The sequence below is a fragment of the Oryzias latipes genome, chromosome 21, assembly GCF_053564925.1.
Source record: "Oryzias latipes strain Hd-rR chromosome 21, Olatipes_Hd-rR_3.1".
In the NCBI taxonomy this organism is placed as follows: Eukaryota; Metazoa; Chordata; class Actinopteri; order Beloniformes; family Adrianichthyidae; genus Oryzias; species Oryzias latipes.
Window position 1 is genome coordinate 11,535,018 of NC_136257.1, and position 27,624 is coordinate 11,562,641.

General features: G+C 38.2%; 1 protein-coding gene across 2 annotated transcripts; it reads left to right on the plus strand.

The window, feature by feature from the left end:
- The first annotated feature begins 989 nt into the window (after positions 1–989).
- On the plus strand, positions 990–27,111 carry aff3 (AF4/FMR2 family, member 3). Of its 2 annotated transcripts, none has more exons than XM_078940100.1 (19): positions 990–1,198; positions 2,549–2,593; positions 6,069–6,143; positions 7,406–7,439; positions 7,524–7,578; positions 10,269–10,329; positions 10,419–10,453; positions 10,592–10,766; positions 14,915–16,837; positions 16,930–17,054; positions 18,847–19,018; positions 19,100–19,200; positions 19,911–19,974; positions 23,459–23,595; positions 23,695–23,766; positions 23,844–23,937; positions 24,025–24,071; positions 24,440–24,645; positions 26,488–27,111. In XM_078940100.1, exons 1-19 carry the CDS (start codon positions 1,127–1,129, stop codon positions 26,607–26,609), a joined length of 3,615 nt encoding a protein of 1,204 aa, XP_078796226.1. In that variant the 5' UTR covers positions 990–1,126; the 3' UTR covers positions 26,610–27,111. The 2 variants fall into 2 exon arrangements, with proteins under 2 accessions (XP_078796226.1, XP_078796227.1); XM_078940101.1 differs by having other exon boundaries at positions 18,919–19,018.
- Positions 27,112–27,624: the final 513 nt, after the last annotated feature.

Below are 27,624 nucleotides of genomic sequence, written 5' to 3' on the forward strand. Positions count from 1 at the left end.
ATTTCTTCTGTGAAATATTAGTTTGTAAAATGTCAACAAACCAAAAGTAACTCTAATACCATCTGTGTGTGTGTGTGTGTGTGTGTGTGTGAAAGGTAACTGTTACTCCATTTTTAAACACATCACTTCTCTTACTGTCCACAAAGTGGAGCCCTCTGAGTGCACTTATCTGCTTTCAGACACTGTTTTCTGCATGCTGGTTGTCAGACACCTTAAGATGTGCTTTAGCACTGTGTCATCTTAGCACAATACCAAGAGGGAGCTAGAAAGCTCTTACTAACAATGACCATCAGTTTTTTCCTCCATAAAGTAATAATTTTAAGGTACTTGCTTCCAAGTTTAGAAGACACTCATATCTAAAATAAGAGAATGTGTATAATTGTGAAATATAAACCTGCATGCCCGTTTACAGTTTGAATGCAGACAATAAAAAGTGATATATCTCCACTTGCTGACTCATGGGTTTTCTTATTTTTCTGCACATGGAATCTACAAAAAAAAAAAAAACAGAAACCAACCCAAGGAGAGGAGGCAGCTCAGTCTTTGGTACTCATTTGTGTGTGTTCCAGTGAGAAGGAAATGTGTGTGTAGTCATGAAGGCTGACTCTTGAGGTTATAGTCTGAGCAGGCATCAGGGGATGCAGTTGTGCCTTTTGGTTCTGTCACCATGGGTCTGTAACTAAGAGTGTTGGTGTGTGAAGGTGGAGGCTGGTCTTAAGGATTTGCATCCTCTCATTCCCGCTGTCATTCCCAGCATCCACCCTCATCTACATCTACGAGCTAGCATCCTGATGCTTCAGCTTTGATTATATCACTTTGTGGAGGGAGAGATGTGCGTTGATTTCTGTTTCTTTCTCTCCACTGATGATCCAGGGAGGTTTCCCATCATTTGCTATCAGGTCTCTGTGAAGGGGACAGAAACCCTGCGATTTTCTGCGATTTTTCATATCTCTGAGTCGTGATCCCCGTGCGTAAACGCTCGTGTCATCTCTGACGCTGGCGGCCCGCCTACATACCCCGCTGAGTCCGTGCGTGACGGAGGGAGAGCCGCAGCCGCCGCACATCCGGCCTGACTCCTGTCTCACTGGCATGGACACCGGAGGAGAACACTGACCATCCAGGAACAATGCCTACCGTCCTCGGTGGCAAAGGGGAACCTTCCATTGTCTGCGTTCTGCTTCGATGCGCATTTTCTCAGGTGAGAGGATCTTTTAAAATCTTCAACAGAATCACGTGGAGAGATGTAAATTGACTTTTTTAATGAGATTCGGGGCATGCATTACAGTTTTGTTTACAAAAAGTAATTTTTTCTTAAACAAACTTGATTCACATTTTCTTACTCAGTCAGTGAACACAGTATACTTTGCGCAACTCTGTAAAAATCTCATTAAAGTTTGTTTGCAATGATGGATAAGCAGGAGATACATCAAAAATAGAGCATAACTCTATAGTTACTTTAAGAATGCAACAGACTCTAGTCATAAGGCCGCTCCTGTGGCTTTCTGCAGGTGTTATGATGGGTTGTGGTTTGTTTGACCCCAAGGGTTTTCACTCATTTGGGTATTGCACCACAGTTGTAGCCTGCGTGCTTGCCTTGTGGGTTTGAAACACATTGCACTTGATAACAGTCACACAAATGAATAATAGACTTTCACTCCTAACTTTCACACTCACAGTTGAGGCAAGGGAAGGCATGAACACATTTGTACTTAAAAAGATATGGTTCCTCTTTGCTGAGTTGCATCTTTTTCAATGTTTTTGCAGCAACAGAGAAGCAAATCACCAAAATAAAACGCATGGAAATCTAAATCCTGCCAAGCATTTGTCTCCTAAACCTCAAAAGCAGAAAACATTTTTTTTAATTGAAAGTTAGAGAGGAATCTGATAGTTCAGACTGAGTAGAATATACGTACAAACAAATTTGCGACTCAGTCTTTTGGTCAAATTGCTCAGACAAGACACATATTTTGCTCACCTCCATTAAAAAATGGTGATTTACAAACGTTTCTATTACAGTCTGTCTAAAACAAGAACGTTTTGTATTAAACACAAGTTGTGCGATGAATTATTCAAAAAGGGTTGTATGGAAACCAAAAGCTGCATGCACCAGAGGTAGCATCCGGGTTGATCATCTGCAGCTTTGATTTTCGTAGATATGAGTCATGAACGAGCCTCACAGCCCTCTCAGCTCTCATCATTGTTTTGCATGTGTGTCTTTGTGTGTGTTGGGGGGAGACACAGTAAGATACACTAAAGCGCTCTACTGAGATGTGAATGCATCAGATAAAAAAGGCGGGAAGCAGAATGCCTAAGGTTTTTTTTCCAGAACTTTTGAAGTGTGTCTCTGTAATTGAATTTCCTATGTGTGAAAATGTTTTTTTTTTTTTTAAATGTGAAGGAAATGGCTCATTTGTCCACCTTGTCTGTGCTATATTTGTGCTGTATGTGACATTTGCATGTCAGAGCTGCACAGTTGTACCGCAAAACTCCTTCTTAGTCATAACGTGCTCCACTGTTTTACAATGTCTGCCTGCTTTGGATTAAACAGGTAAAAAGAGGCCATCACAACAGCTGTGCCAAAGATATTTTTGAGGTAAGACTTTTTAAAATTTGCAGCTTTAACAAAGAAAAATGTCCTTTGTCACTTGAAATACCTCAGCTTAAAGGTGTACTTTCATTTTTCATGAATACATGTTTGTGAAAACACATGAACTGGCTGCATTTCTTTGCATTGGTTTTTAGATTATTATTATATTTTGATTTTGCTTTTCAAAAAAATTATTTATTTGGGCGAAACCCTAAGCAACAGATGCTGTTTGACCTGTTAACCTCTCTTAATTACTTCTATTATCTACGTATTGTTCATATTTCCTGGTTATATTGCTAAATGAACTGTTCAATTAGTTTTAATGATATTTTATGTCCTGTCTGCAGTAGTAGTTTGTGGAAAATCAATTTACAACAATGCTTAAGCAGATTTTACAGCCATATTTTGCAGCAACACCAAGAGAATTTTTTTGCTTTGTGAAATTCATTCTTGTAAAGGACTTTAGACTCATTTTGCAACATTTAATTTTTAAAACTAGAAAGCATGCAGAAATTGCTCATATGTTGATTATATGTGCTGAATTATTAAAGGAAACATACAATTTTCTGGCATGCAGAGAAGATTATGTTGCAAACTTCATATCTCTCATTGTTTCAAAAACAAGCCCATATAATCAGACCTCCATCACCGTGCTTGACAGTGGAAAGAATTGCTGAGAGGAATTTCCAAAGGTTACTCCGGGTCTGTCCAATAGCAATAGAAGTGATTAAAAGACTTTTTACCAGTATTTAGATGTATAAAAACATGTAAAGAAGGTCTGCTCTCCTTCAATTTACTGTCTGTCGCTTGTGCGGGATGGATGCAGGAGCAAAGCCAAGTTGCAGAAACACAGGTAACTGAGTAAGGCAGATAGCAACACATGCTGCTCCACCTGGGAGAAGTTGTTGTTGTTGGAGGAGGAAGAGGGTGAGGGGTTGTGTCCTTGGTGACTGAGGAAGACCTTATAATGAAGTGGAAGGATGAGCGGCATGAGGAAACAACACGTTCCCTGGGGCAGTGCAGTGTTGTTGGTGGGAACAGCAAGAATAAGAGGCAACACAAAGACATCTGCTATTGTGATTATGTTCGAATCAATTTCGAAACAGCTCTTTTCAGATTGTTTGCAATTTGAAAATTTGTTTGATTCCCAGTGTGATGTTTCATATTCCTTGTCATTGAGCAGGGCACTAAGTCCCACATTGCCACTGACATGTCTTATGGGATGTCGCTGTTGAAACTCTGTCCCATTTCATATCTAGAGCATAACACGCTTTTCTCTAAAAGGCACAATTCCTGCAGGTACTTAAAATTCTTTTTAAAAAAACACACACACACCTGAATTTTATGGATGTTCTTTCAAAGTTTTAAGAGGGCTTTCAGAACTATGAAGAACAGAGAAAAGAAATTCGTTGAACACTAACAAAGTTATTTTCTGGCTGAGGAAACAAAGGCCAAGCTGACGTATCTGTCTTTTTTTACTTGGTTTCCTTTCTACTGATGTTAAAGTCCCACTTTGATCCTTTTTGAGCTATTTTAAAAGTATTTCAATTACAATTTATAGCCAAAATTAATAAACCTGTCATTTTCAAGGACATAGTTTCTGCAGAGTGACCGTAGTTCATTAAATATTTGCCTCTGAGTTGTGGTCTGTTGGCGTGGAGCAATCCTACCTCCAAAGTGGATGCACACTTTCCTTTATCCATATGTTTAAACGCTGTCCCACTAACTTACAGCCCTTCACATAACCTAACATTAAATGGGTCTAATTGTCTACAAGTGGATGCATCAGAATGGAGCAGAGCAGTGCAGTGAGCTTGTGGCCCGCCCAGTGTTTCTACGTGACAAATAAGCTCTTTTTCAAACTGCATTTTTTCTTCTGTTCCTGATTCACATCAATTTGAATTAAGAAATACTCAGAAATTCAATTTCAAGCTTAGGTTTTTTATATGTCCTCCATCATCAGAAAAAAGCCACAAGAACATGTTAGAAAAACACCAAAAACACAATTTTCATCTGTGTAGGGCTTTAAAAAAAGACTCCTGTAGTGTGATTATAATTCCTTTCAGTTTTGTTAAGGTGTTGAAAATACTTCAACATAGCAAGAAATCCCTTAAACAGACCTGGAAGGGAACTGTAAAGGTTTCTCAGGTCATATCCTTCTTTTCCTCCAACTGGACCTTTATGGTTCCAAACTGACGAAGCTGATCTAATGAGAAAAAAAGGTCGTCAGAAATGTCAAAAATCTAGTTGTTCTGTGGAACAGAAATCCTGGGGCCTGGAGATTATTTGAGAAGAACTTTGAATTTAACTTAGGGTGAAGTCGAAACTGATAAACTATTATTTCATTTTAAACTTTGATTAAGTTATGGAAATTAACTAAGTAAAAATGCAACTCAAAGCCCTTTACACTGTTAAATGACTTCTGTTGAAAAATTACTGAGCAACAAATAAAAAAATTATTATTATTAAAACTACCATTATTGTTAACCTATCCTGCCTGAAGGCTTAATTAAACTATTAAATACTAAGATATAACAAGTGAATAGTTAAAGAATAAATAGATAAATTGATAGTTTTTAATTATTAGCTTTGTTTATCCATTGATATTTGACGTCCAGGTTATCTTTTGTTTTGTTTTTTATTAACCATTAAAAAGCCAGTTTTAGTGTCTAAAAAAATAAAATGTAAAAAGGTTTCATTAGTGCGAAACTTTGTTTAAGAATGATCTATTTATGCGATATAACTTAATCACAAAAAGGAGTCGACAAGGTAAAGATGTAGACATTAGTGACACAAACCATCAAAACTTGCAAGGTTTAATTTTGCAAATCCTTTAGCAAGCTCCCTTTTAAATCTTTTTTATTTATTTATGAAAGGGACGTTTGTTTCTCTGTAGTAGTTGATGCTTCTTGTTCCGTTTTTCGTCGACTCCCTTCAAGGTTCAGAAGAGGTGAGAGGACTTCATTGGCTGAAAATGGACTGATAAAAAAGATTTAAAGTGGCTCCTCCCAGATGCATTATTTGAACATTTCATGACTGCGCACACTCAGATCGCAGCATCTTCAGATGACAGAGGGATTTGCCGACATAAACAGGAAACCCGCCGCTGAAACATGCACCTGTTGAGTTTAAATTTACCCCACTTTGACTGGTTAAGAAACCACTTCCAGCATGTGACATCCGTAAACTGCACTCTAGACGCTGAAGATGATTTCCATTTACCCCCCTCCCCCCAAAGCTCCCCCCATGGTGGGGGAGGAAAGCATATACTTAAAATGCAAGATAACAAGACTTCGTTTTTATTAAATGTGTGTGTTGTACGTGCACAAATGCAAGGGAGTGGGGGTCATGAATAAAATAGAAACAAGGAATGTTCTGACGACACCTTTACGATGTCTGCTTTCTCTGTGTGCAGACCCATTAATCACAGTGACATATTTCCGTTTACCTTTAACCCCCACCTCTCATTTATGCTTGACAGGATATGACTCAGTCCTGGCCGTCCCAGCGACCCTTTGGAGGTGACCAAGGCCAGAGAATCTTTTACAACTCCAGGGTATATTTACAGCTTTGATAAAAGCGTTCATTCTAAATGGGGAAACTACCGGTAGTTTTTTTTTTTTTTTTTAGCTTGTTGGATTCAGAAAAACCAGAGTTAACATAATGTCAGTGACTCCTGTTTTTGTACCATCTCCAACATCCTAAACTGGACCCTTACCTGTCCTGAATGAAGTGCACTAAGAGCGACAATGTATAAAACCTGCACTTCTTCACTGAACCTGTTAACCATTTGCCAGTTGAGTTATAGAATCGATTTTCAGGTATTCTTTTAAATGTAAGTTTATGGACTCCAAATGGATAATATTGTGCCTTGTATCTCTTATATAATGTCTCTATCCCTCCATGTTTAGTTATATAACTTGCCCCCCAAATTTGATGTTTTTGATTATAATAAATTTACAAGAACTACATGCCTTAATAAAGAATTGAGAAGGGCTCTCAGAGAAGCAGGGAAACATCTTCTCTAAAAAATATACCGGTAATCAACAACTGACCTTCTCCTTTAGTGTGGTTTAACTAATCTCATACTGTTGCCCCCTTGTGGTATAGAATTATTTACTTATCTAATTGTTTAGATAAAGACCTAGATAAAGACTAAAATTCAATTTTATGACTCTAATTTCTTGGGTCAGAAAACATTAAACGGATTCAATGCGTTCCAACCTTAACAACTTAAGACCACTTTTGTTTAACTAAGAAACTAACATTATTTGACAGCTTTATTTGAGATGGCTTTAAGCTAACCTTTAAAAAAGAGACATTTTCCATCTACAACAATTTTATTTACAACACACATTTGCCGTAAGGCACAAATCTAAGGAACTAATGTTTGTGTATAACAACCATGGAGCGGCATAAATAAGTGAAACAAGAAAGGTTCTAAAATTGACTCTTGTGGGACTCCACATGATTTGTTATCTTGTTGTGGGAAATTTAAAAAAGGGAAAAAAAGGCAAGAAAATTTAATAGTTTTTGTTTTTCGGCTGTTCTTCAGAAATTGCCACAAAATACTATTTAATGTGTTTTTTTGTTTCAACTTGGGAAAAAAAATACTACCTTATAGTACTTTGCAGACGTGCAACAGTGGTGGAAAAAGCTTTCCACTTTTCAGCAATGCCTCAGCTCACACAGGCCAGAAAACCTGTAGCAAATGCAGAGAATGAGAGTCTACAAAAAAGTGTAAAAGTATTAAAGGTTTATTTGACTTATAATGTATTGGGTGTCTAACTTTAAATGTAAATGTCTTCTTTTTTCCAGGATGCAAAGCATTCCTCCACACAGCAAAGGCAGAGTATGTATATAGTCTCAACAGTTTGCACCTTTGATGTAATTGTTACTCAATGGCTCTCTAAAACTGCTTTGTCATGTTTGTCAGGGGGTGATGTTCAGCTCCGAATGACCCGTCATCCCCATATGGCACCTCAAAAATCGTAAGTATGACTTGAGGAAAAGTAATCCAGTCGTGAAGACTGAATTCAGCAGAAGAAGAAAATTGCATCAGACAGTTAACTGATTTGTCCACCTTTGTAAAAGCACACAAACATATCATTTGAACAGCAACCACACAAGTCTTGGAGGGTAGAGCTGAGCATGTAAGCAGTTAAAACTGTTGTAGCTGTAGGTCAGGTCAAAGGTGACTCAACATTCCACCAGCTGTCAGTGAAGAGCGATGTGCTTCTGTTTTTTAACATTTTATATCCTCATTTAATGAGAAACACATGTGTGCACCAAACGCATGCCTCACATTTTCCCAGAGGAATTCTGATGACATGCAGATTTTCTCCAAACTCATTTGCAGGCTAATTCTAGTAATAACTGTAACATAAATTGAATTTGACCAAAGAAGAATTTGCCACAGCTTATTAACTTCAAACTTGTCATTTTATATGAAAATGTATGATGGAAGACTAGAAGTATGTAGAGAAAAACTGCAGTTTATATTTGATTGACTGATATTGAAACAGTCAATAATGTTGCCAATACTTACAAAAAAAAACAATTAAAGTGGATAAAGACTAAGGTCATTTTTTTAAATGGGGTACATGAAATGGGCAAAGTAGCACAGAAGCTTAGATTTTGTAAAAATGTAAGTAGCCCATCTGAGATACTCCTCCATAACAGACTCTTCGTGGGTTTTTTTATGACCACTGCTGGATGTGCACAATATTAGGCCTACCCACTACTGAGTTGTAATGAAATGCATATTGGCAACATTCATTTACAACACTAATTGTACATAGTTACAGTTATAGAACTGTATGTTCAATTTTTTGTAATTAATGTGATTGAAACCGTTTGTTGAAATCCACAAAAGAAATTGCAATAACATTTTCTCATGACAGATAGTATTAATTACAATATGCTGGGTAATTTGATACATTTTTCTTCCCAACAATTTTAGTGCAAGATGCAAAAATATTGATATGTGTTTTCAGGCAAAAAACACCTTATTTACCCACAGTCTTAAATTTGATTCACATATTTATAACATGGTGTAACTGTTTTATAAAGAATGTCGTATTCTTTCAATACAGCAAGTAGTCTTTTTTTTCTTAATGAATAACAATAGATGAGTTATTCTCAACATAAAGTTTTGAAAATTAGCAAAACCTTTCATATGCCAAAAGGGTTTCTGAGATTTCATGGAAGCAGCCATTTTGAAATGAGCAGGAAAAGCCCTCTACTGCCCCCAGTGGAATGAAGAAGGACTACAGGACAGAAAACAAGGACATCGTTATAAATAATAGGTTCTAAGGAATGTTTGATCATGCTAATGAAATAGGGGTCTCAGAATTTTTCTATTAATTTATTTCTCGGGGACAGTGCACATTAATAGCATTGCATGCATTAAGCCATAATTAGCCCAGGGGCTATTTTCATCGGTTGTTTCCGGACAGTTGTTAAAATTGTGTACCTAAAAAGCTAAAAACCACAAATAAAAACACAATTCAAAATATTAAAAAAGGATTTACAATAAAAATACAATTATAAAACAACAAATTCAAATACCTATTGATAAAAAAATACATAGATTACAAAACATTAAAATTAATAAAAAAGGCAAAGGGAGAGAGTCCTATTAAAATTCAATGTGAACAAGTTTGCTGTGACAAGAACCCGTTTCTGATGTGTTTTTTAAACAGATTGAATGTAGAAGCTTCTCTATAAAAGTTAGAAATGAAACACTGTCCCACGTTGTGGGACAGTGTTTCATTTCTAACTGTTACTCTGAAGGCGCTTTGACTCAAGGCACTTCTCCGCAGAGAAATTATGCCTTCTCCTCGCACTGACCCCCATGTCACTCTTTGGGAGCTAGTTCTTATTTGGACAAACTGGTTGAGTGGAGGGGATGACAAGCCATCAATGATTATATAAAACAGGCAGACTTCTGTATTCTTAATAGAGTTATCCCAGCTCAACAGTTTATGTTTTGGTAAAAGGGCACAATGGTGATAATGCTGAGTTTTTCTTAATGCCAAATATTATACAGATAGTTGGACCTATATAGGTTTAAGAGATTATATTTTAAAAACATTTTGGTCTTAATGAACACAGAAAAAACATGGTTTAAATTATTGACTTGCATTTGTTTTTGTGTTTTCCCAGCAGGGGTTATTAAAGAATTACCGGTATACTCTTTTTTCCTCCAAATAAAGCAACATTTTTAACACAGCCCCTTAGGCAACAATAAGATATAACTATATGGGAACCATACAATAAAACACTCAGCTTGAATGAAATGTTTATCCACTAGAATATTTTTTCTGGATTAAAAAAAATGACAGTTGGCAATTTTAATTTAATTAGGAATTGTTTTAAATGTTTAAAATATAACTCAGATTGTTAAAAAAGTGTAATTTCTGGTCAAATTAAATTAAAGCGCTAGATCTCATCTAAATTTTTAGCATAGTTATTTTTCAAAAAAAAAAGTGTAAATATTTGCTTTATTTAGTATGTCGGTATCATCATATAAAATCTGTATAGCAAGTGTAAAGTTATAGGTTAAAGTGTAAGTTAAATTACATCAGGATCATTTAGACAAAGTTTTGAAATTCCTCAGTTTTGTATTATAAAGTTTGAAGTCATGGTTTTAAAGTGGGTTTTTATTGTGTGTGTAAAGGATGCTTGCTGATGACTTGAAGCTAAGCAGTGATGAAGAGGATGATGATGACACTCAACGAGTAAGTCCCTGTTAACCTGTCATGTGTTTGACCCAGACGTTTTGATGAGAACTAGGATGATAAGATGCTCCTTTTGTGTGTTTCTGAAGGCCACTCACGGGTCAGCATCCTCGGACAGACGCAGGTACTTTCCTTAATAAGCACTGCACTTTAAAAAAGGGTTTTGACAGCTCCAATAAAAAAGCTGAACTCGCCCATGTCTCATCGCTTTCCTCTGCCTGATGTCTGTATGGTTGTTCGCTGGAACCATGTGGGCTGGTAGAGCGCACACACATGGCAGAAGGGTGAGACATACCAGCTCCGACTCTTCGGGCTCAGGCTCCACCACTGGGTCGGACAGCAGCAGCATTTATTCCCGCAGCCCAAGCTCCAGTCCAGAAGTTCATCCAGGTCCTCCGTCCCCTGTCAACACACAGCCACCATGCAGCAACAACCAGGTACCAAAAGTTGAGGCGACAGCCTTCTATTCTGTCCTGTGTGTCTCCTTCCTCATCTTTAAGCCAGGCTTTATGTTAAGGCCCCCAGAGGGGGGTGGCAGTTGACAACATGTATGGAGGGGAGACATAAGATTCACAAATGATTGTGAAGTGGAGAAGAATGATTGGTGGTCAAGAGTCCAATTTCCTTAAGAGACTTTGTCCTGTGAGTCAAGGCAACAATGATAAAGGTGATGCCCTTAAGGACCCACTCAAATGAAAATTGTGTTTTGGAGATTTTTAACATGTTCTTGTGGCATTTTTCTGAAAATTAAAATTAAAATTGCATTTCTGAATATAGCTTTATTCAAATAGTTCTGAATCAGGAGCACAAGAAAGAGCTTATTTGTGATGGCAAAAATATGCTGGGCGGGCTACAAGCTCCATGCTTTCAGCTCTTAACAATGGGAAAGGGAGGTGTGGGGTGGGGGACTGGCACTCCCACCTTCAACTCAGAGGTGAATTTCTAATTAATTCCTGCTGCTCTGCTGAAACTATGTCGAAGAAAACGGCATAGTTTTTTTTTTATTTTAGCTAATAAAAAGGCATGATCATAATTAAGATCACTGGCAACATTTTATAATGGATCAAAAGAGAATTGGATTGGGACTTTAACTCCAAGACTTGGGACTTTAATCATCATGAGTGTTTGCAGACAGTCTTAGCTGAGATTAAAATAAAAACAATGAGTACAAAAAAGTCTTCAATGTCTGAGATACAATTCTAGTCAAAGTTTGTAACATTGACTTTATTTGAGAACTGGGCGAGTAAGTGTGACGTCACCCACAGGAAATAATTCACTTCTTGTTCCAACAAAAGTCAATTCAGTCGCCTTTTTTTGTGATACTGAAACTGCTGTGTTGGAGCCAGACAACGTCTGTAAGGACTGATTGGTCTGAGTCAACATTTCTATGGCAACCACTCTTGCCAATCAGGAGTGAGCTTATTGGAAGTCCACACCCTGAAAGCTACAAAAGATGAGTAATTGCTTTCTACAAAAAAACTTTCACACTATGTGAAAAGTATTTCAAAAAATTTAGAAAACAGCACAAAAAAAATTAATTAAAATAATTTTACTGTTATTACATTACTCAAACTCAATCGGACTCACAATCTAGTTCCTGTTGAAACTAATTGATGTCTATGGGAATTCTTTCATAAAGTTCACCGGTTTATCAGCACTAAACCATAATACTGCCACTGCCATGCCTCAAAATGGAGATGGTATCAACTCTTCTGCTTTTCCTTTAAATATTTTACATTATATAATTAGTATGACCAAACCAATAGATCATAAACGACAGTTACAGGCATAATTACTATTGTCGAAGTTGTTCAGACCAACATTTTGGTCATTAATGTGAGGTTTTTGGGCAAAGGTTGGTGCATTTTAGGTACGTATTGAGTCCCTTACCAGATTAGTTGTTCTGGGTCTTGGAACAACCTTTTAAGTAATACAAATACTTAGTTTTGATCATATTTGTATGGGATGAGGGATCTTTTCATTCCAAAGGTGCACCCCTTTTCATTACGTTCTTATCTATTTACTTATTTGTTTTACTTCCAATCATGTCCTGCATAGAGATCCTAGTGCTCAACTGAAATACATCCATCAGTGTCCCTTAAACTGAATTCAAGTCAGTTAACCCTCACAAGTTTCTGAGGCTAAAACACAGTTGTGATTTTACGGATTTAAAGCTAAATAAAACTGTTTATTATGATGGCCCTGAGGTTTAAATCATATCAACGAATCACTCAACACAATACAAAATGAAGGGTTAGGGTTTGGGTTTACGATGACAACTTAAAACCAAAACAAATAGGGTTGTTCTGATGAATCAGTTAAATGATTTATCCAACTACAATCTATCTGAGGCAAGTTATTAATCAAATTAATATATACCATTATAAAATTCTAATAAAATACCATACCAGGGACTGTAGGTTTATTTTACTGTGACATAAAAACAACTAAGTGCATCACAGTGGACAACACACACGTGATGAAAGCAAAAAGTGATAGTTTACTTTGTTTCTAGAATTGAGGCAAAAACTTTTTTAAAGTGCTTGTAAACTTTAAATATAAAGAGATGGGATGCATAGTGTGATATGATGGACTTTTGGGGGGTGTGGGGCAAAGTGGGGGTTTAGAGGCCATCAATGTAGGGAGCTCCATTTTTATGAATGCAGTGCCCTGTGTGACATAGCCGACTGTATTACTAAACATGCTGTGCTTTCAGCCCCTGTAGAGCGGCAGGGAGGGGATTTAAGGGGTGCGCCGCCGCCATGTGTTTTTCATTTGTGTGTGAGTGTCTCCCAGGGAAAAGATGGGGGTTGGAGTGGTGGAAGCAGCATGTTCAGAGTTCCAGGTAGTGGTAGAAAAATGGGAGGGACAGAGGAGTGGGAGGGCAGCAGAGACAGTACAAGAGATGCAGTGTCTTCTCTGGAGAGAGGGTGAGGGATGGGGGGAGCGGGGCAGGGGCCACTGTTTGACTTCGGGAATAGAGTTTTAATTTAGCTGCTGCTCAGACAGAAAAAGGGGGGAAAAAGACATAAAGAAGTTAGCTCTCCAGCTGTGAGTATCCTCTGTTTATGATCTTTTTCCATAAAATCATCTTCTTTTCTGGTTTTCCTCCTATTCTCATGGTCTGTCAAGGCATTTGCTGGCAAACACCTCTGGATAGATTCCTATTCATTTTTGTCATATGCTACAAAAACCCTTTTATTGTGTCTTGATGGTTTCTTTATTATCAAAACTAATAAATATGATACATTCTCAAATAAAATTGAGTAACTATCTACTTGCTCACTTTTAAAATCCCTTTAAACTAATTACATAAATAAAAAAACAGATGCTCTTTGATCCATGTAAAATTCTAGAAATGTGGCTGCCCTTCTTCCTTCCCCAACAGTCATTCTGTCAAATCCACTGTTTTTTTTTAATGTTAATGCCAACTCACCTTTCTCTATTCGTGTCCTGGATGTTCTGTAACCCTGGAGAACCCACATGGTCAAATGTGGCCCTTTTTTTGTTGTTTATTTTTTTTAATTTTAAAAGTAATTCTTTTTTCCAATTTTTTGTAATGTTTTTTTTGGCTGTTGTTAATTGCTGTTTCCTAAAATAAACAAACAAAAACAAATTTGCTTAATTAACTTTAAAGGCCCTAAAGAAAATTGTTGTTGGGTTCTCTAGGGTTAAAAAATTGGCTATTTGTGGAAACTTTCATAACTGTCAGGACAGCTGATGAAATACTGATGAATTACATTATGTATAAAATGCAGATGTTATTTACGCCATGTACTAGTTGTCAAAGCTAACTTAATTGGTAACCTTTAACATATTGTGATTTGAAAGACCCACTAGGATTAAAATTGTGCTTTTAACATGCTCTTGTGACATTTTTCTGATGATGGAAGACATATATTCAGAAAATTAAAATGTAATCTCTGAGAATTTTTGTATTCAAATCGTTGTGAATCAGGAGCAGATGACAAAATTGTCATTTGAAAAAGAGCTTATTTGTGATGCAGAAAGGATGATGGGCGGGCTCATTGTATTATGTTCCTGCTCCATTCTGATGTTTCCACTTGCAGACAAATCGATCCATGTATATCTTTGTTTTCTTCTTCTGAGCTGGCATCTGGCTCAAACCTGTTTGAGCCAGGATGGCTCACCATGGCTCACCATTTTTGTTGTTAGGTTGGGGGTGTGAGGGGGTGTAAGCTCACGGGATAGAGTGTAAACAGAGAGCTCTCAGCAACAGGGAGGAAAGGGGGGTAAAATTGCTATGCATCAACCGTCCCACCCCCAACTCATAGGTGAATTTCTAATGAACTCCTGCTGCTCTGTAGAAACTGTCCTAGAAAACAACACAGGTTTTATTGATTTTGTCTAAAATGAGCATTATCATGATTAAAAGACCACTGGGAACACATTTATGAAATATCAAAAGATGATTGGAGTGGGACTAGTTTAGATTGAATTTTAATTCAAAATGTGAATGAAGTCAATAACTTCCAATTCAAATCAATTCAGCATTTTGGCAATGATACATATGTAGCTCTTGTAATTCTATTAACTCTGTTTTTTGTACCTGATCCTTTTTAAGGCTCCTCGTTCACCTGCTACCCAGTGGCAGTTAGATAAGTGGCTTCAGAAGCCCCAGAAGAAATCTGCCAGCACTGAACAAAATTCATCCCAGAGCTTTCCAAGACGCCTGATCTCTCCGCCCACCCAGCGCAGCCCTTCACCAGCCAGATCATGGGACAGCAGTCAGGAGTACAGCCCTAGCCAAAGCCCTATTCCAAGTCCACAGTTCAGTTATAGCCACAACAGCCCCCTACCAAGCCCTGGTTATAGTTACTGTCCTAGCCCCAGCCCGTTCACTAGCACTTGTCCAAGTCCTACTCTCAGTCCAAGGCACAGCACAAACTCTAGCCCAGGTGTTTGTCCCAGCCCATGTGGGAGCCCCAGAGCCAGCAGGAGCCCTAGCCCTACACAAAGACATCCTCCAAGAAGCCCGAGCCCCACTCTACATGCTCCCTTTAACTCTGGTCGTCATTCTGACCCTCAAACTCAGAACAATTTAAATCCCACTGTAACAAGTATCCCACAGAGGCCAAAAATTCGACCATGGATTCCTCCACTGACCTCCCCTGCTGCTAAGAGCAAAAATCACGTTCCTGAGCCATCATCTTCCCAGCTCAGGTCCAAGACACGCCCTAAGCAGGACCAAGAGCAAATTTCAAGCAGATCAAAAACTCCTGTAGCTTCAAGTCGGCATTACACCCAGAGGTCTAAATCCCACCCTGCTTATCCAGATGCAGAATGGCTCTTTGAGTCCCCTAAGGCCAAAAACACAACCCACTTTGAACAGATCCAGGGAAATAAATCCAACTCCAAAACTCGACCTTCATTCCAACAGAGTTTACAACAACCTACACAAGCAAAGCCTCCTCCACCCAACTCTAGTCACTTTCAGTCAAACTCTAAAGCCGCTCATATCTCAAGCACTGAGTCAAATTGTAGACCTGGTCTCGGTCTAAAACCTACTAGATCCAAATCTTGGGAGGCTTCAGCCTCCAACTCTGTGTCTTTCAGTCACGAGAGGCTTTCTAAGAGAAAGCTCAATGCTAAAGCGGGAAAAGTGGACCACCCAATCCAAGACAGGGTAGGGCTCAAAAGAAAGGAGGAGAAACATCAGGAAAAACACCAGGAGAAACACCAGGAGAGAAAGGAAAAAAGAAGGCTGGCGGAGGAGCAGCTGCTGAGACGCCGTTGGATTCAAAGTTCAGAAGAAGAGGAGGAGGAGGAGGTTGAGGAAGTACGAGAACATAAGAGAGAGGAGACAGTGAGAGGGGACAACAAGAGAAAGAAGGAGCAGCCTCTCGAATGGAAAACTGCTCAGGCCATAAAGAGAGCACCAGCAAATGCCGAGCGGCCCCACCGTCCGGACATTCCAACCCATCGGGAGGGAACTAAAAGAAGAGGGTCAAGTGAGGAGGACAAGCAAATACCAGACCCACCGGTACCTGTCACTTCTCCTTCTCCAAGTCCCCACAGAGTGTCTTCCTCCTCATCGTCTTCCTCTTTTTCAAGTTCAGACTCAGAGTCTGAACCACAAGTTCCAGTTGCCAAAGTACCAGCAGACTCCACCTCTCACAAGAGACCCACAAGGAAAGGGCAACAAGGCCCAGGCAGGCCCGATGGCATCAGGACAAAGTCGCTGCACTGTAAAGAGCCCGGCACAGCTACTACAGATGAACTCCAGCAGAGCAAAGAAAAGCGAAAACTCTACACTCTAGTCCCATTTGGGCGGTCCGAAAAGGCACCCCCAAACTCGCAACGTGGACTGCGAAATCTAGTGGTTCAGATTGACCTCTGTCTTCTGAAAAGAATCCCTGACAGCACTACAGACTCAGCTGCAAAGAAACCAGCCTCCTTTTCATCCCACGCCAACAAGCAAGGAGACGTTAGGAAGCAATCACGTGAATCTGAAACTTCCATGAAGGACGGAAAAAGGAAACGCAAGGTAGACATAAGGGTCCTTACCTTTTGGGGTTTGAAGCCATCTGAGCTGATTCTGACTTGATCTCTGTAAAGATTTCCCTTGTTTTTGATCAGCTGGAGAATGGTGTGTCACAGAGAGAAAACAAGAGGAGTGTTCCTGACTCAAATGACAGATCAAGGCAGACAGCATCGCCATCAATCGCTGCTGGAATTGTGATTACTGAGACTGTGAAAAATGGGTAAAACACCTTTTGCTTTATCACAAAATATCAAGGTTGTAAACCACTCTGTGAGACCATAGAGTAAAAATGTTTGTGCACATTTTTTTATGGGAATGCTGCAGGCGACAGGTTGTAGCAAACACTTTAACAACACACAAGATTACGTAATGCTGAAGTAGTTGAGATGCAGGCATGTTGTACAGACTTTTGATTTTTTTCAAGCCCCCAAAACCTGCATAAGGTTGATTAGTGATAAGCAGACTCCGTAATTGTAGCCTAACTGTTAGGGTGTATTCAGACTGGACACATTTGGTCCACTTAAAGTGAGCCAGAATTACTTTCTCCCGATAATCCGGAACAAATTTTCAGTCTGAATACACCCAAGTGGACCCTGGTCCGGGTCCAGGAACCGCTCTCGGACCCATCTTTCAAGGGGGTGTCGGTTAGTTTCCAATCATACTGAGCTTCAATACGCTCAGAGATTCATCAGTCTGAATACAATTCATCCTCAGAGCGGAAATACGGCCACCACGTGATGTAAACAAAATAGGAATGTAGCAACAGATAAGCGGCTGACAAATGTTAAGCAAAAACTGTCGAGTTATGAAAGAGGAAAAAAAGGTTCAACTCCTTATTTGTTAGAACATTTATTTATTCTACACCGCTAAAACGCTTCTTACATGCTTGTCTGTGTCTCGTTACGCGGCATGCGCCCAGCGCTGCTGTGACGTCCTAAAAGCTACCTTGAGGTCAGTGTAGTTCCTTTGCAGAATTCTCTTAAAATAATCCCATAACACCTCAAATATTAACACAGCAACTCATTTAAATGTGGTTGGATGAATGCAGCCTAATTGAAACAATTTTTAAAGTGATACACATTGCTTCTCACTGTTTTCCCGACGATCTATGTGTAATAAACAGCGTACCTTCTTAGCAGTCTTCTTGTCAGTAACTGTCCTGCAGCATGACTCCACCAGACCAAAAAAAGCGAGTAAAAAGTGTTGAGCCTGACGTTGATACAGACGTTCAAAATTGGTCAACGAAATATTAAATTTAAATGAACTGTCCCGTCAAGGACTTCCATAATTTCTGCTTCCAGTTGCTTTGCCCTGCCCTCATAATTTCTGACCAGTGAGTGAAGAGATCTTTTGTCATGTGGTTTTGTTTACAAGATTTAGTCCGGAACAGGAAAGTCTGCTTGACGGCAGTCTGAATACAGACCAAACGCAAGGTTCAGGACTCGACCCGGCCCAAATTAAGCAGACTGGGTCCCCCGATCTAGGGATTTTTCCAGTCTGAATACACCCTTAGAAATAACGCAATTAGACAATCAGAGCGGTTTTTGTGTGGACATCCTACAGGCATACTACGCAAACTTACGTGTCACTTGTACACCCCATACGGTCAGTAAGGAGCCAATACTCACATCTTACTAATGACTATAGCGCGACTTAAGGACACCGTACAACATCTTCACCTGTACGGCATAAGTGCGTGTTACTCACATTATCCTTACAAATACTTCACAATACACTAACCACACGCACAACAACCATATTTTCATTACGTCCCTTAAGATGGCCATACCAACCTCAAGGGAACAGCAAGACACACCTCCGCATCCTTTAAGATCTGGCCACTTCTCTCTACAATGCTTCACGTGTCCAGACAACCCAACAACCCAAAGCATCCAAATGGGTCAACCCCTGTATGGGTGCATGTGATTAAGGCATAAAATGTTTTTTTGTGCACAAAAATAATAAAGTAGATTTTTCAAATGTGCAATCCACATGTGTGAGTGTATTTGCAGATGCTTGGAGGAGTTGTCAGAAGAAGACCGGCCAACACCTCCTTTATCTCCTTTGTCTCCTCTACCTCAAAGCCCTGAGTCAAACAAGCCTACCTCCAAAGCAAAGCCTGCTGACCAGCATCATTTCCACACCCAGAAGAGCAGAGACAAGAGTAAAGATCCTGCAGTAAAGGTAACCTAAAATTTCTGCCTTACTATCACGAGCCCACTGTCAAACACTTCAGTTCATTTCTCATCTGTTTGGTCACAATAGCCCAAGTCAGAGGTTGAGTGTGTCAAGGTCTCAAAGCAGCTCCAACCGGTGACTGAGACATCTTGGGGCCTTGCAGGTGCCAAAGTACCAAACCATGAAACGTGAGTCTGAATAGTATATGCCATTGACTTTATAAAAGAACTGGACAAAGTGACCCCTCCCCCCTGGCATTCGAAACAGGAAGTACTTGCTGGCTCTAAGAAGCCAAAATCCCTTGGACTTCTATTGAGAAATAAACAGCTATTACAGTACATAGTCATTCTATTTGTCGGAATAACTATTCTTGCTCTGATACCTTTTATTAACATGCTCTTGATAATCCTAATTATTTTTCATAATATTTTTTCTGTAGTGAAAATTTTTCAAGTTACAAACTGACCAATCAGATCAGTATGTGTCTGCTCACCCCCTTGTCAAATGTTTGATTGTCAGATTCTCTTAAACCCACTTTCAGTGGAAAGGGTATGGACTTCCAACAAGCTCACTCCTGATTGATAAATAAAAAATAAATAGCTCAGACCAACTTGGACCAATCACTGCTTACTGATATTGTCTGACTCCAACATGGCGGGTTCCGTATTGTGAAGAAAATGGTGACTGAATTGACACCAGTCAACACCAACCATTTGGTTTGAGTGGAAGTAAGCCCTATTCTTTGGGTGACGTCACACTTGCTTGGTCCAGTTCTCATAAACAGTCAATGATATATCCTTAAAACACTGAAACTGCCTCACATCCAAAAAATAGATTCCCGTAAAAACTTTGCAGACGGTTTATACTCCTTTTGCTCACATGTTTTTGTGTTTTGCAGTCCTCACCATGCTGAATACTACTTACACGAGGCTAAAAGGATGAAGCACCGAGCTGATGCCATGGTGAGTTTGTTTTTGCTGCCTGGCGACAAACACTTTTACACCCAGCAGACTTTTTCACATGAGCCGCCTACAGCTTTTATTGACATTTTAATGTTTGGCACTGAGGTTCTGAATTCTCCAGCAGCAGCAGCTTCATCTAGCACACACATAAAAGATGTTCTAATGAACCATAAAAATGTGTTAGGATCATTAGGAAAGCATTAGATACAGCTATAATGTAATTAAAGTATAGCTACAAAATACTAATTTAAACTAATTAAATTAATACTAATAATTTAAACCAATGGCAGCAGTTATTATTTAAGGGGCCAAAGACATAGAGATGTTTTACACTGAAAATCTTTTACGGGTTTTGCATGCTGGAAAATGAGTCATAAGGGGGAAAAGCACATATTCATCTTACTTTACTGGTCTGATAAGATCAAATGGGTGGGGCGAACATTTTTCCTCCTCCAAAGGGGGGAACAAGAGAAAAGGTTTGAGAACCACTGGTTTAATCAATTCTGACCCATGTAACACTTGGCAATAATCCTTCCAGTTTAAACAATTTTAAATCTCCTTTTGCTTATCTTGAAAAAAACACAAAAAATCCATCTAGATTGTGCAAAACTCTGCTCACTTCACTGGCTGCTCATCAGTTTCAGAATCAACTCTCAAATTTCAATCATTATGTCATGGTCAGGGCCCTGTTGACCTCTTCCTGTCCCTCCAGAGGATTGAGGTCAACAGGCCAACATTTATCAGGGATTCCCAAAATCCAATTTAAAACTCAGAGTAATCATTCTTTTTAGTGAAAGGAAAAGTCCTCATTTACTGGCCTTCCATGTTAATGCCTCTATTGAGTTTTCATTGGTACTTTGAGCATTTTGTTAGTTTGGCAGGTGGTATACAAGTAAAATTGCCTATTTGCTTCCATACAATTCTCATCTTTTGATCTATTTTCAAAGTGTTCCTAGTGGTCTTTTAATTATGATTACTCAGTTTTTAGCTAAAATTCAAAAACCTGTGTTGTTTTCCAGGACATAGTTTCTACAGATTGGCAGTAGTTCATTAGAAATTCGCCTCTGGGTTGTGGACGAGACCAAGAGCAACCCCACCCTCCTTACCATCACACATGACTGAGCTCTGAGAGCAGCAGGAGTTCATTAGAAATTTACCTATGAGTTGGGGGCTATGAGTTGACTGTCGGCACTGAGCAACTCCACTCCCCTTCCCTCCCTGTTGCTGAGAGCTCTCTGTTTACATGCTATCCCTTACAGCCCCTCACACTCCCAAACTAACATTACCAGTGGAACAAAAATGGCAAGCAATATTGGAGCTATCCAACCGTACAGTTTTGATCCAGATTCCAGCTCAGACGAGGAAAACAAAGATATACATGGATCTATTTGTCTGCAAGTGGAAACATCAGAATGGAGCAGGAACATAATACAATGAGCCCGCCCATCAGACTTTCTGCATCACAAATAAGCACTTTTTCAAACGACATTTTTTTATCTGCTCCTGATTCACAACGATTTGAATAAAAAAATTCTCAGAGATTACAGTTTAATTTTAAAAACAAATATATACTAGCAGCCATGCACGCCCAGGCCATCACACTGCCTTCACTGCCTCCATACTTTTCTCTTGCCATCATTCTGGTGGAGGTTGATTTTGGTTCATCTGTCCAAAGAATGTTTTTCCAGAACTGCTGGCTTTTTGAGATGCTTTTTAGCAAAGTCCAATCTAGCCTTCCTATTCTTGAGGCGTACGAGTGGCTTGCATCTCGCAGTGTACCCTCTGTATCTACTTTCATGCAGTCTTCTTTTGATGGTAGTCTTGGATATTGATACGCCTACCTCCAAGAGAGTGTTGTTCACTTGGTTGGCTGTTGTGAACGGGTTCCTCTTCACCATGGAAATGATTCTGCGATCATCCACCACTGTTGTCTTCCGTGGACGTCCAGGTCTTTTTGCATTGCTGAGTTCACCAGTGCTTTCTTTCTTTCTCAGGATGCACCACACTGTTGACTTAGCTACTACTAATACTGTAGCAATTTCTCGCATGGTTTTTTCAGTTTTATCAGCTTAATGATGGCTCCTTTCACCTGCATGGAGAGCTCCTTTGACCGCATGTTGTCTGTTCACAGCAAAATCTTTAAAATGCAAGCATGATTCCTCTAATCAACTCCAGGCCTTTTATCTGCTTCACTCATAATGACACAACAAGGAAATTGCCCACACCTGCCCATGCAATAGCATAGAAGTCAATTGTCCAATGACTTTCAAGCCCATGAAATGAAGGGATTGTGTATGAAAAATGCTTTAGTTTTTCACATTTTTATCCAATCTTTTTGTTCAACCCATGGAATAAAAGCTGAAAGTCTGCACTTCAATGGCATCTGAGTTGTTTTATTTAAAATTCACTGTGATAATGTACAGAAACAAAATTAGAAAGAATGTGTCTCTGTCCAAATATTTATGGTCCTGACTGTATGTGTCTGAGCATCTGAAAATGCTTCATTGTGAAGTGTTGGATGGTTTCACAGGATTAGCAAAGTTGCAAGCCCATTAGAGAAAAGGTATTATAAAAGTTAAAGGACAAACAAAAACCAAACGTCTAAAGTAAACTTTTTGTAAAGAGGGTCAGATTTGGTGAGATGTAAATGTTTAAGGGGCCAACCATTTGGCCTGACATTTTTTGAACTATTATAATAGCACTAAATGCAAATTTACTTTTTAATGAACATTTCAGTAGAATACTTTTCATCTCTGCCTATAGGAAACACATTCGTCTAAGTACCAAAATTACTGTCAATTTGTCAAATTTTTCACAATGTTCATTAATCCATAATTAGCGTGTTGTAGATAGCACGTCTCGTCTGGTAGTGCCTCTTGATATTGAACTTCTTGAAAACAGCCACAGCATTTTGACAAATTTGGCAGACACAGTTGTTTCATAGTTCACTGAAAAAAGGCCATTTCTACTTGTCCTGGAAGCGGCAACCCTCCCTGTCAGCTTTTCTTTTTATTTACGGTCGTTGTTTCAGTAATCACATAAAAAGTGTTACAGAAGGGTCATGTGACAGTGTTGACACAGGTTTAAGACATAATTTACAATAAAAGAAAATTGTACAAATTGTTGTTAGAAATTTTCATCTATAATTTTCATAAAATAATAAATTTTACGAAAGGAGCCTGCAAGTTGGTGGAAATATGAACACAGGCCACATTTGGCCTACAGGCCGGACTTTGGACATCTCTGTTCTAAAGGCTCCAAATTTACTGTCATTTTGTTCAATTCCACATTTATTGTCAAGAATTATAGTAAGCATTTATAAAAAATGGATCAATGTGAAAAATAATCCCTTCTGTGAGTTGAAAAAATCTCTTCATTGTGTCTAATTTATGTCTCGCCATTTATTATTACATTAAAACTGACATTAAATTCTATTTTGCAGTTCCTAATTCTACTCTTTTACACATCTGTTGTTTTTATTCAGGTGGACAAGCTAGGAAAAGCTGTAAACTACATTGATGCCGCCCTGTCTTTCATGGAATGCGGGAAAGCAATGGAGGAAGGGCCTCTAGAAGCAAAGTCTCCTTATACCATGTACTCCGAAACAGTGGAGCTGATCAGGTGACATATATACGGATGCATTTATAGACAGATATAATTAGGATTAGGAGAAGCAAACACATGAAAACTGCAGCCACCCTGACCTTGCTGTGTTTTAAGGTACGCAATGAAGCTGAAGAGTCATTCGGGTCCTGGAGCAAGACAGGAGGATAAGCAGCTGGCGGTTTTGTGGTGTGTATGATCTCACCACAACCAAAAGCAGCATTTATAGGAGGAGTCTTGGTTGAATTTTTGCTTCTTTGCTGCAGTTTCAGATGCCTTGCACTCCTTTATTGGCAGATGTTTCGTTTAAAGAAGGATCACGCACTTAAATATTCAAAAGTGCTGCTCAACTATTTTAAGGTTTGTCTGAAGAAAACCTCACTACGAAGTAGAAAGATTAACATCTATGTGTGTAATTTCAGTATCTTTGTTTTGATGCTTTAACAGGCTTCTCCTAAAGTGCCTGCAACAGCACCCTCTTGGGGTGACTCCAAGTAAGTGCATAATCATTATAGTGAAGTGGTGTTTTGATCAAATGACTGTAAAAACAATGGATGAATCAAGGTGTGACATCACCCATAGAAAATACCTTACCTCCCGCTCTCTCGAAATGAGGCCAAATCCGTCACAATTGCTTCCTGATACGGATGCCGCCATGTTGAAACCAGTAGACAGTGATTGGTCCGAGTTGCTCTGAGTCATCGTTTCTATGGCACTGGCGACAGTAGCGGCCATTAGCAAGCAATGGTACTTCTTATTTGGGAACACGAGAAGAGAGGGGTTGAGCTGTCCATTGTTTTTACAGTCAACGGTTATGATCAATCAAATATATATTTACAAGTTTATATACTTTGCCCCTCAGAAACACTGGGAAGCCCCCATCCTCCCTCACACCAACTGCAAAACAACAAAAGCAGGAGATACCTGGGACAATCAGCTGTCCTTTTCTCATAAGCATTCCCCACCGTATCCACCAGATGGCTGCAAATCATCTGAATATAACCAACAGTTTCCTGTACAGCTATGAGTACTGGGAGGTAGCAGACAACCTTGCAAAGGAAAATAAAGGTAAATCCATCATCTTATTTGGGCGGTTTTGTTCTGAAATGTCAGATTTTTAAAATCATAATGCATAAATATATGATTTGATTTGATTTATTGATTTATTTCAAGCATTGCACTCAAAGCAATAAAGAATTTACGCATATTTATCAAACTCATTACAGAAATGATGAAATGCATAGATTAAAAAGACAGAAAATAAAACAAAACGAAAAGGTCACTTAAATCACATTTGATTAATTAAATACAGTGATCATTAACTAAAGTCAGGTAGAGCTTGATTTATTGCTTGAAAAGGAGTGGGAAGAAGCAAATTTATATAATCCCACCCCTACTGAGTTCATTCATTTGATAGTTTTACATAGTTTTTGTAATTCGGTTCTCATCAAATAGATTCTTTTCAAGTAACAAAATCCAGTGCCTAGAAATGATTGATTATCTTCAGAAAACATTCATTCATGAATTCTGTAAACAGTAATGGTTACCAATATGTAATAATCATCGATTATTAGAACACATTATCACAATAAACCAGTAATTATTGCTACATATTACAGATCAAGTAAAGAAAATCAATAGATTATTAACTGTAATTAAAACATTTCAGTAATCATTATTGCACATTACATAATGTAATACTCACTGATTGAAATTAAAAGAGCTTTGATTATTTCACCACAATCAAGTTCACACATGTATTTGGAATAATTCAAACACGTGTTGATCCTTAACCCCTCGTATCTTCATATCCTGAAATCAGAGTTTCTGTTTGAGCTCATTACTTAAACCGTTCCAAAGTTTAGTGCCACACACTGACACACAGAAACTTTTGTGGTTCAGTTTGTAGCCTTCTTCCTTTTCTAAGAACTGTGGATATTGAATGGTAACGATTTCCCACTAACTCTGTATAAAAGTTGGGCAGTGTAAAAATCCACAAGGTCATACAGTTTTAAAAGTCTAGATTGATAAAATAAATTGTTTGTATGATCAAGATATCCAGCTTTATGTACAATTCTGATGGCTCGTTTTTGAAGTGAAAAGAGAGGATGTAGTGAAATTTCTATACAGCAGGTCAAATATCGTAATATTAAGGAGCAGTACAATAAATATCTACTGTTGTATTCAAATATATGTTTAGATTTATTTATGATTGAAATACTTTTTGAGACTTTAGTTTGTATGTGTTCCTTCCAATTTAGTTTGTGATCGATAACAACCCCTAAGAATTTGATTTCTGTAACACTTTCAATTAGGACATTATTTATTTCAATTGAGAGCTTGGTATTGGCGTTGCAGTTACCAAAAAACATCACTTTGGTTTTATCTAGGTTCAAAGATAATTTGCTGTAATCCATCCATGATTTTATTTTGGTTAACTCTGTATTTACCACATTGACGAGTTCCCTATGATTGTCTGTAGAAGAGAATATGTTTGTGTCATCAGCAAATAATATGAGTTTCACAAGCTCTGAAACATTGAATGTAACATTTACGTATATATTGAATAGCAGCGGGCCCAGTATTGATCTTTGTGAGACACCAAAACTTATCTCTATGGTTTCTGATGTACATTTATCAATCTTGACAAATTGTTTTCTTCCCATTAGATAGCTTTTGACCCAAGTTAGCACCAGTCCTCATATACTTCCAGTTTGTCAAGTAGGATGTCATGATTGAGAGTGTCAAATGCTTTTTTTAAGTCAATGAAAATTCCAGCTTCATATTTCTTTTCGTCCAGAGCATTTGTGATTTTCTCCACAGCATCAATGATAGCCAATGAGGTTGATCTTTTTTCTCTAAAACAGATATAAATATGATATAAATGTGATTTAAATATTGTCTTTTCAGAGTTCTTCAACTACTTGAATACTTTATCTGGGCCACTGACTCTCCACAGCAGCATTGCTCACGCTGTCCAATACACAAGACAGGCTCTTCAGTGGATTCGCATTAGTGCCAAACTGAACTGACACTGACAGGACTTGTTGGAGACCCAGCAGAGATTTTGTTTTCACATAGGAGATGCAGGAATCCATGCAGCTTGCAGGACTTAGCAGTGTGTAAAGGAAGAAGCCGCAACAGGTCAAAGTGGGAAAAGGCTGCACAAAACCTTCTAAAGGATTAACATGCATCAATTTCATTCTCACGGATGAAGTAACCTGAGGAGCTGTGTTGTGTATGACTGAGATTTTAAGTCATTTGCCAAACATACGTTTTGTGGAAAATGTCATTTTACTTATATTTGAATTCCTTTTTTTTCTTTTTTGAGCGCAGGATTCAAGTTAGGAAATACAATGTGTAAGAATAAAATCAACAAATTATTTTTTAAAAATCCCAAAAAGTTTGAAAATTTCTGCCAACTAGGTGTGTGAACGTTTTTTAAACCTTTTTTTTAACTGTGCAATATTTTTGAATTGTAGAATTTTTTTGAAAAATAAGAAAAAATCATTAAATACAAATGTGAAGAATGAATTATTTGTCTTTGTTTATTCTTTGATTTTAACCCCTTGAAGCATTGAAAGCAAATACTCATAACTTAACATGTTTCCCAGAGAAACATGTTAAGTGTATTTTTAAGGAGTGTAGCTCAGGTAAAACAGTCAACAACAATTTCATATCCAAAGTTCTACTTGAAAAGCATGAAAGCACAATAGAAAATATGTATTTGTCTTTTTAATTAACATTGTTTTACAACTTTAGTTAGAAGAATTTTTTTAGTCTTACTACTTAAATTGTTTTGTAAAAAGAATAATTTGTTGTAAATGTTAACAAATTGTGAAATAATTTGACACAGAATATTCAAATTTCAAATAATATTCATAAACGCTGGGGATCATTTACAATTTTTATTAGTTTTGTAACTTTTTTGATTTTTTTGCAAACTAGTTTTACTGAAGTATCACATGAAGAAAATATCCTTTTGCTGTTTTTCTTTTTCTCTGACCCACAAACCCTTGTAGCTTCATCTCATCTGAAAACACTTTG

Bases quoted from the DNA above. Each gene is read 5' to 3' on its own strand.
- aff3 (XM_078940100.1), top strand. From the start codon at position 1,127: ATGCCTACCGTCCTCGGTGGCAAAGGGGAACCTTCCATTGTCTGCGTT. The intron at 7,579-10,268 runs GTAAGTATGACT...GTGTGTGTAAAG, and splicing joins CATATGGCACCTCAAAAATC to GATGCTTGCTGATGACTTGA. The intron at 23,938-24,024 runs GTTTGTCTGAAG...ATGCTTTAACAG, and splicing joins TGCTGCTCAACTATTTTAAG to GCTTCTCCTAAAGTGCCTGC.